Below are 10317 nucleotides of genomic sequence, written 5' to 3' on the forward strand. Positions count from 1 at the left end.
GACCTGACCACGAGATTTGAGGTTGACGAGTTCCTTAAAAATTTGAATAATGAGTTACTTAATGAACAAAGGCAGAATAAACCATACAGAAAACTCAGATCAAACAACAATGAACCTATATAGACAAATAATTATTTAAAGAATATTATGGGACAAAGGCAGGCTATAGGTAGGAGAATAAATCGTGGTGAACCTTACCCCCAAGATTATTAGAAAGTATTGGCCAATAGGGTTAAGACCGAGATAAGAAAAGCAAAGAGGAATAATAAACTGAAGGTAGCAAGGGAGTGCGAAGTCAAACCCAAAGGGATTTTTCCAAATGCTTTAAACTAAAACTAGAGACAAGATTGGTCCAATACAGTCAGATACCGGCGAGCTAACGGATAACGACGGAGAAAAGAACGATAATAATCTGAACTGATATTTTTCATCAGTTTTCACCAGTGAAAATTTAAAAATAATACCCGAGACACCGACTATATACGGAGGTAGTGAAGAAAATAGATTAAGCGAGATAGTAGTGACTAGTAATGATGTTAGTAAACAAAGAGATATTCTAAAGCCTAATAAGTCACCAGGTCCCGACGAGATATTTGCCAGAGTACTAAAGGAATGTATGGAAGAACTTAGTATGCCCATAGCAAACTTGTTAAACATGTCATTAAAAATTACATAATCCTCTAACTACCGTCCTATCAGTTTAACATCAATTGTAGGCAAATTATTGGAATCAGTAAGTCCAAACTCAATTTGAAATCACCACGAAGAAACACAAATTGATCAAAGATTCCCGGAATGGCTTCACAAGTGGACGCTCATGACTGGCAAATCTGTTATCATTCTTTCCAACTGTTTTCGAATCAGTGGATGACGAACACAATTGTGATGAGGTTTACCTCAACTTTAGCAAAATTTTCGACAGAGTCTCCCACGAAAGACTAGTATGTAAAGTGAAGGCTCATGGAATTGGAGGAAATATTCTAAACTGGATTAGGCCGTGGTTACTGGACAGAAACATAGCGTCAGTATTAATGGCACTAAATCCGATTGGGGTAATGTCACGAGTGGAGTACCCGTAGGCTCAGTACTTGGACCATTACTATTTATTATATACATAAACGACATAGATAGAGGTGTAGACAGCGACATTAGTAAATTTACTGACGACCCTAAATTAGGGCGTGTAATTAAATCTGACGAGGACTCGGCAAAACTGCAGGAAGATCTAAAAAAATTAAATAAAATCGCATGGTCTGAAAAATGGCAAATTAAATTTAATGTGGACAAATGTAAAGTACTTTGACTAGGAGATGTAAACGGAGAAACCAGATATCAGATGAACAACGTTGATATAGAGAAATTCGACTGTGAGAAAGATTCACGGGAATGATAAGCAGAAATCTTAAACCAAAACAACAATGCGTATTTGCTGAAACAATGCTAACAAAGTACTTGGGTTCACACAAAGGAGTGTTAGTTACAAGACTAGCGAGGTCATCCTAAAACTATAGTTTGAGCCTGTGAGACCTCACAGTTCAGTTTTTGTTACCGTACTACAGAATGGATATCGAATCCCTTGAAAGCATTCAGAGGAGGATGACAAGACTAATCCCGGGCACTAGGAGCCTTGTGTATAGACAGATTAAAGCATGTAAATTTGCACTCCCTTGAGACACGTACAGTAGAGTGAGGGGCAATATGATTGATGTATATAAATGGGACAAAGAAACTTAAATTATCCAACGAGGAAGGAACTCGTGGCAATGGTTTTAAATTAGACAAATTTAGATTTAGGCGCGAGATAGGTAAACATTGGTTTAAATATAGAGTAGTGGATGAGTGGAACAAGTTACCAAACATCATCATAACTTGAACACGCTGGGTAGCTTCAAATATAGGTTGGACGGATATATGAGCGATAGGGAATGGGTGTAAATCGGATTGCCAAGTATGGGCCTGTCGACCCGCTGAAGTTTCTTCCATTCTTATGTTTTTATGTTCTTAATAATGAAAAACTCAAAAAGGTTTTATTTTCAGGATACATAATTTCAATATAAAATCCTTTTGTGGTTCTGTAGACATCAAAGCGGTATTTTGTTTCCTTCTTAACATTTTATAATATATCACAGCTCCTGAACCTTTCTTACAGCCTCTCGTAACCTTTCCTTCTAATATCCCCAAAGTTGCTGACATTAGTGGAACAAAAACCTTATTTGTTACATAAGTCCAGAGGAAGAGAGTAGCTTTATTAGCGTGTTTCCGCTGTAAATGTTTAAGATAATAAAGATATCATGTAAGCACCCGGTATAACAGTAATGCTAAAGAGTGATGAGGGTAACAGTAGTGTAGGTTGTTAGTATTATATTACTAATAGTCAAAAGTGGGGTGATGAGGTAAAAGTAGTCTATGTTGATATTATTACATTTATAATAGTTGGAAGAAGACCGATACCCCTGACGAAACTGAAGGGGGAAGCGTGATCAGATCTGCACTCTACCGCCTTCACTTCCCCCTCTGTAACGTTAGATACCCATTCACAGGTGGGTTAACTTTGGGTGCCCCGAGCGTGAACTGGCGACCTATAGGACTGGAGGCGAGTGCTGTATCTAATCGGCTCCCACATTCAATAGTATAGTATAGGTTAGAGGGGTGCGGTGTCCGAGTGGAAACGGTGCTCACCTCCCGTCCTAAAGGTCGCTGGTTGGGTACTCCGGTCTCCTCCTGGGCTAACACTGGACAATAAAGGTCACAAAAAGTATCAAAGAACAGAACAACCGAATGAACGGGTAATAAGCTGATAAGTGATGAAAAGATAGATAGGTCAAATGATTTATTAGTAATTTTGGTGTAGGCTGACAGTTCTCTATGTAGTAAATATATAAGCTAACACTTGTGCAAGTTGATAGTATAGTAAATACGGTATTAGTAGTGTATAGTCATAGCATGATAATTATGGTAATAGTCACACTGTATATTAGTATAAGTCATAATAACAAAGGATTAATCAAACACTGTATATTTTCATCCTAGATTTTACTTAAGCCATAAGCAACACACAAGCACAAAATATAGGAGCCATAGACATCTGTATGAGACAATATTTTTCGTGGATAAGTAACATTAGGAACTCTGTCACAGTCTACTGTACTTACTCTACAACACTAGTGAAGAAACGTATTGATTACATCACTGTGGCCAGAGACTGAGGGAGAGTCAACCCATGGCAGATACACCAACCACGTTGACCATCACGTCTCAAAGATTCCTGCTATTTTGTTAATCTTAATTGGGAATGAGAGGACAAACCTATTATTATTATTATTATTTTGACCAGTGCAAAGATGGCGCTGATATTGCCCTAAGATTTCAGTTGTTAGATACGATCTTTTTTATACAGCAATTATTAATGAGGATATTTAATTGATTGATTGATTGATTGAATTGTTTGATTAATTCTCCCGACTATAAATTACCAGTGAGCTGTAAGTTATTTTTTTTTTAATCGTAAGTGAGGGTAGATGAAATACTTAAACTATGTAAACAAAACCTCGATCATACTGGAATTGAAACTGGTGAGTTATTATACCAGAACAATGTGTGTGTATTTGCCTCATCAGTTTCCTGGGGTAAAAAATAAAATAAAAAGATAACAAAAATCACTGTGAATCTTTGAGAATCTGGAAGCTGTTAATTTAATGTTTTCATCCTAACTGGGAAAGAGAAGGACACACACACACACACACACCTCTTAACTAACAAACATGGCGCCGGAACTGTACTGTGACTCTTTCATATTTCTCTACTTCCCAGAACCGAGGAGAAACTATTAAATTAACTTACGATATCTGAGACTTGGGTCCAGCCTGATGAACAACGGGGCCACGACACCATAAGGCCAAGACATAACGATACACAGAGATTATAAAATTAGCCTTTAAGTTGGAATTAAATGTCTATAATGTCTGAGAGAGAGAGAGAGAGAGAGAGAGAATACCAGATTTTAATATTACATAGAAGGAAAGAATTGCTGTGATGTTGCCGTTTTATTGGGTTATACGATAAATAAGACAGGGCAGAAAAATAGATCTACCGAGCTAACTGGCCTCTGACATACTGTACACTTTCATACTCTTACAGGCAGTCTGAAAAACATCGCTTAGTCTGAGAACATCTGCTAGTCTGAGAACATCTGTTAGTCTAAGAACAGGGGTTAGTCTGAGAACATCTGTTAGTCTGAGAAAAGCTGTCAGTCTGAGAACATCTGTTAGTCTGAGAACATTTGTTAGTCTGAGAACATCTGTTAGTCTGAGAACATCTGCTAGTCTCAGAACATCTGTTAGTCTGAGAACATCTGTTAGTCTGAGAACATGTGTTAGTCTGAGAACAGCTGTTAGTCGGGGAACAGCTGTTAGTCCGAGAACATCTGTTAGTTTGAGAACAGTTGTTAGTCTGAGAGCAGTTGTTTGTCTGAGAACATCTGTTAGTCGGGGAACAGCTGTTAGTCTGAGAACATCTGTTTGTCTGAGAACATCTGTTAGTCGGAGAACAGCTGTTAGTTTGAGAACATCAGTTAGTCTGAGAACAGTTGTTACTTTGAGAACAGCTGTTAGTCGGGGAACAGCTGTTAGTCTGAGAACAACTGTTAGTCTGAGAACATCTGTTAGTCTGAGAACAGTTGTTAGTCGGGGAACAGCTGTTAGTCTGAGAACAGTTGTTAGTGTGAGAACAGCTGTTAGTCTGAGAACAGCTGTTAGTCTGAGAACAGTTGTTAGTCTGAGAACATCTGTTAGTCGGGGAACAGTTGTTAGTTTGAGAACATCAGTTAGTCTGAGAACAGTTGTTAGTTTGAGAACATTTGTCAGTCGGGGAACAGTTGTTAGTTTGAGAACATCAGTTAGTCTGAGAACAGTTGTTAGTTTGAGAACAGCTGTTAGTCGGGGAACAGCTGTTAGTCGAGAATAGTTGTTAGTCGAGAACAGTTGTTAGACTGAGAACAGTTGTTTGTCTGAGAACATCTGTTAGTCTGAGAACAACTGTTAGTCGGGGAACAGCTGTTAGTCTGAGAATAGTTGTTAGTCTGAGAATATCTGTTAGTCGGGAAACAGCTGTTAGTCTGAGAACAGTTGTTATTATGAGAACATCTGTTAGTCTGAGAATATCTGTTAGTCGGGGAACAGCTGTTAGTATGAGAACAGTTGGTAAGTCTGAGAACAGTTGTTTGTCTGAAAACATCTGTTAGTCAGGGAACAGCTGTTAGTCTCAGAACAACTGTTAGTCGGGGAACAGCTGTTAGTCTGAGAACATATGTTAGTATGAGAACAGTTGGTAAGTCTGAGAACAGTTGTTTGTCTGAAAACATCTGTTAGTCAGGGAACAGCTGTTAGTCTCAGAAGAACTGTTAGTCGGGGAACAGCTGTTAGTCTGAGAACATATGTTAGTCGGAGAACAGTTGTTTGTCTAAGAACATCTGTTAGTCTGAGAACATCTGTTAGTCGGGGAACAGCTGTTAGTCTGAGAACAGTTGTTAGTCTGAGAATAGTTGTTAGTGTGAGAAGATCTGTTAGTCTGAGAACTTCTGTTAGTCTGAGAACATCTGTTAGTCGGGGAACATCTGTTAGTCTGACAACAGTTGTTAGTCGGGGAACATCTGTTAGTCTGAGAACATCTGTTAGTCTGAGAATGGTTGTTAGTGTGATAACATCTGTTAGTCGAGGAACAGCTGTTAGTCTGAGAACAGGTGTTTGTCTGAGAACATCTGTTAGTCTGAGAACATCTGTTAGTCGGGGAAAAGCTGTTAGTCTGAGAACAGTTGTTAGTCTGAGAACATTTGTTAGTTGGGAACAGCTGTTAGTCTGAGAACAGTTGTTAGTCGGGGAACAGCTGTTAGTCTGAGAACATCTGTTAGTCGAAGAACAGTTGTTTGTCTGAGAACAGTTTTTTGTCTGAGAACATCTGTTAGTCGGGGAACAGCTGTTAGTCTGAGAACATCTGTTATTCTGAGAACAGTTGTTAGTCTGAGAACAGTTCTTTGTCTGAGAACAGTTGTTAGTCTGAGAACAGTTGTTAGTCGGGGAACAGCTGTTAGTCTGAGAACAGTTGTTAGTCAGAGAACAGTTGTTAGTCTGAGAACAGTTGTTTGTCTGAGAACATCTGTTAGTCTGAGTACAGTTGTTAGTCGGGGAACAGCTGTTAGTCTGAGAACAGTTGTTAGTCTGAACATAGTTGTTAGTGTGAGAACATCTCTTAGTCTGAGAACATCTCTTAGTCTAAGAACAGTTGTTAGTCGGGGAACAGCTGTTAATCTGAGAACAGTTGTTAGTTGGGGAACATCTGTTAGTTTGAGAACATCTGTTAGTCTGAGAATAGTTGTTAGTGTGAGAACATCTGTTAGTCGGGTAACAGCTGTTAGTCTGAGAACATCTGTTAGTCGGGGAACAGCTGTTAGTCTGAGAACAGTTGTTAGTCGGGGAACAGCTGTTAGTCTGAGAACAGTTGTTAGTCTGAAAACAGTTGTTTGTCTGAGAACAGTTTGTCTGAGAACAGTTGTTTGTCTGAGAACAGTTGTTTGTCTGAGAACATCTGTTAGTCTGATAACAGTTGTTAGTCTGAGAACAGTTGTTAGTCTGAGGACAGTTGTTAGTCTGAGAACAGCTGTTAGTCTGAGAACAGTTGTTTGTCTGAGAACATCTGTTAGTCTGAGAACATCTGTTAGTCTGAGAACAGTTGTTAGTCTGAGAACATCTGTTAGTCGGGGAACAGCTGTAAGTCTGAGAACATCTGTTAGTCGGGGAACAGCTGTTAGTCTGAGAACAGTTGTTAGTCTGAGAACCGCTGTTAGTCTGATAACAGCTGTTAGTCTGAGAACAGGTGTTAGTCTGATAACAGCTGTTAGTCTACAAACAGCTGTTAGTTTACAAACAGCTGTCAGTGTGAGAAAAAACATAAAAAGAACTAAACCAATACAAACACATAGGAAAAATTTATAAAAAAAAAATATTTTTTATAATGATCTTCAAAATAGCTGACATTTTCCCCTTCAATATCCTGTAATGCACACTTAAGGTATTAATGAACTGGTTTTAATGGGAGAAATTGTTGACTGTTGACACTGAGTTGCTGGAGGCAGCTTGTAATGTCATTAGCGAAGGAAGAACCCAGAATTGTGTGTTAAGAGGTGTATCGTGTTGTCAACAGCTCACCAAGTACGAATTGTTGACCCACGTTAGGTATTTGACTTTATAATGAACACTAAATGAACAACAACATACAGTGGATAAAACAAGGAGCAAAGGTGACAAGTAATGCAAATATGACTTTATACACACACACACACACACACACACACAAAACACACACAAAACACACACACACACCAGGCCAAAAATCTGGTTATGTTACATTAAATACACAACAGACGAATGAATCAATGTCCTGTGTTTACCTTAGAACTTGAGGCAGGCGTCATCCCATGTGTGTGTGTGTGACGCTGCTCACCCCAACACTGGTAAGACGTGAAGCAGCCGCGAGTATCTAACAGCAACTAGTGTACGTACAGCCGGATAATTTGCGAGGCTGAGTCACAGAAAAATATATATAATTCCTCTAACTACTTTAACACTTAAAGGTCAACTCCAGTCATATGTATTATTGGTTCCTATATTTATATTAGTCTTAAAATAGATAAAAGATTTTAAGAATAAACTTTTTTTATTAACACAGTTTTAACTAGAATTTCGCGCTCAAGACAAATGCGTCATTACATTATCTTTGTCACCACTCAGGCGTGACGTCATCAGAGGAGTAGTGCTCACATTCTTAGCTAATATATAATCAAACGGACTGATAAACTCCCCCAATATAGTTTTTAGTTAGAATTTCATTCCATCAACTTAATGCAACGTACATGTGTATGGGAATTAAGTCATTTAAAAATATGACTTAATATAAAGTACTGTGTTAGCCTCATACTCCCTTTGACAGCCGAAAGCCACTGACACCCACCTGTGTCCACCTGATATATATATATATTACCCTTTCCTCGTGTGGTGCTGCCTGATACCTACTTTTGCAGTAGTATAGGGCCTGCTATATGTAATTTACAAATAATGAATAATTTACTATGATTAATAAGCATGTTGTAAACGGCTGTTTCTAGTTTAAGCTGTTTTATTGCAGTTGACTATAACGATACGTGACTGAAATTATAACGAACATTAAGATTTTATCTCTTACCCACGTATAGTTCCGCCCATGCCTACACCTGCGTCATTCCGTCTCAGGATGTTAGGTGATGACACAATTTTAGAAACATACAAATTGGGAAACAAAAAGTGGTAGCCCGTTTCATGATAATTTGTTGTGAGAAGATGTCGCTTATAAAAAGGATTTTCTTCTGAAGTTGTCCTTTAAGTTATAGCGACTCCATCATCAGAACCTACTAGAAGCAACCTTATGGACCATATGAACAACGCCAGGGTGGACAATCAACAGCGCTAGACTTTTCTTTGCGTTCCACAATGGAAACAAAACAAATTGAACACTTACCTGTCTACCACCTGCACTGACGCTGTTCTATGTTACGAACACGGCTTTACAAACCCAAGTGTGTTAGTATAATGGCAATGTTTGTAGATGCAGACAAAGGGATATGCCACTGGTGCGGCGTTACAGACGTTATTGATTCCCGATCGTTTCTTCCCGGGACGTTGGTTTATTTACAAACATGCAGCAGCAAGGAAGGAATCTTATGAATGAGCGACATTGTTGACATGCAGCGGCACACAGAATGAAAGACGAGAGACAGTATTAAATGACACGTCTCTTGCTGAACACTAAATGTTTAGTCTTAATTTTTTTCACGAGCAAGAATATAAATAGATCATTGAACACACTCCGTGTCACTGATAATACTGGAAGATGGGGACATAATTACGGCGTGCTATCATTTGATAAACACTGGGCTCTCCACTGTAACTTATAAACAAGAGGGCAAGAGAGGAGGAGTATCATCTAGAGGGGGGTTGACCCTTCCTCTGGCACTTGAATGACCTCAATTGTTCATACACACATTATATGGCACCAACTCCTCCCCCCCCCCCCTTAGATAATATTCAACCTAACTTGAGTCAATTTCCAAAGATGTAGAAGCTTAGCTTTGAAATCTAATATGGTGGCGCTAACAGATACCGTATACGAGTACTCGGTGTCATTCCTAAAGGGGGAAGCCGGAGCGAGCTGAACGCGGCCCTAGGCCAGGTCACAACACCCTTTTACACACCCTCATAGCTATGGTATCTGCTTTCTATTTTTGTTTGGGGTTTATTGTGAGATGAGTTGCATGCTGGCGATAATTTATACTATACCAGAGAGGCAATGTATTTGTTGACTTGCAGCGTGAAATGCATTGCCTCGACTGCTGCGGCCTCTTGTGAGCGGCACAGCTGAAGGATTTAAACACCGACGGAAAAGTTTACAACATTTTGGAAGAAATATAGGGAAAATTACGCGGCTCTACATAGTTTTACACGGATGCTGAGACACACGTAGAGAAGACTTACGAACACATGAATGAGGCCACGAACAAAGATGACACATGGCGAGCCCCACGAATGTCTACTTATATAGGCTAAAGGTTGACCTACAAACTTTCTACGACACCTTCAGTCCTGGGCAGGTCTCACTAGAAATTGGCAGTGTTAAAGACTTGCATTAAACTTTGGCAGTAAATGTGAGTGCTCGTCCACCAACAACTGGGGACTCGGCACTCTTATTGATAAGGTCCTCTGGCTTACCTCTATTCATTCACCTGTACCTGTCTTATTAACCACCTGTTGATACAATATCTTTACACCTTCCCTGTCCTCTAGTCTAAATGTCTGCACTTTACTATCCTCGCTGTGCATAATAATAAAACTCTCAAGTAATATATATTTTTGTTACACTAAATACATACCATCGTCGTCCTTAGCATACACTATATTAAAGTCATCCACCCACAGTACCTCAAGGATCATGCTGCTACCATCCACAAGAGTGAGTTAAATCTCTGACATATAAGGGAAAGTAAACAAAAGCCATTGATGACGTAGCTGGCATTATAATCTACCTAGTGGTTTAAAAGGATGGACGAATATAGTTATTTTATTTGAAGGAAAGAAAAAAAAAGCTGCAAGAACGAAGGGGAATAGAGTAGGTGGTGCAGTGAGGTGGATTAGGGAGGGAGAATAGTGAGGTGGAATGGTGAGGGGGAATAGTGAGGTGGAGTAGTGAGGGAGAATAGTGAGGTGGAATGGTGAGGGGGAATAGTGAGGTGGAATA

At 39.3% G+C, this 10317-nt stretch overlaps 1 protein-coding gene across 1 annotated transcript; it reads right to left on the minus strand.

Moving 5' to 3' along the window:
• Nucleotides 1-5366: 5366 nt before the first annotated feature.
• On the minus strand, nt 5367-10013 carry LOC121854407. Its single transcript, XM_042349078.1, has 3 exons — nt 9953-10013; nt 6167-6921; nt 5367-6122 (listed from the first exon to the last, which is right to left on the minus strand). The coding sequence occupies exons 1-3, from the start codon at nt 10011-10013 to the stop codon at nt 5367-5369; spliced, it is 1572 nt and encodes a 523-aa protein (XP_042205012.1).
• Between the last annotated feature and the right edge of the window lie 304 nt (nt 10014-10317).

The sequence above is a fragment of the Homarus americanus genome, unplaced genomic scaffold (genome assembly GCF_018991925.1).
Source record: "Homarus americanus isolate GMGI-L3 unplaced genomic scaffold, GMGI_Hamer_2.0 scaffold54443, whole genome shotgun sequence".
Taxonomy (NCBI): Eukaryota; Metazoa; Arthropoda; class Malacostraca; order Decapoda; family Nephropidae; genus Homarus; species Homarus americanus.

Excerpts from the sequence above, each read along its gene's own strand:
- LOC121854407 (XM_042349078.1), bottom strand. The coding sequence starts at position 10,013 with ATGATCCTTGAGGTACTGTGGGTGGATGACTTTAATATAGTGTATGCT. Across the intron at positions 6,922-9,952 it reads GTATGCTAAGGACGACGATG|CTGTTTGTAAACTAACAGCT; the intron begins GTATGTATTTAG and ends TCACACTGACAG. Across the intron at positions 6,123-6,166 it reads CTGTTCCCCGACTAACAACT|ACTAACAACTGTTCTCTGAC; the intron begins GTACTCAGACTA and ends AACTGTTCTCAG.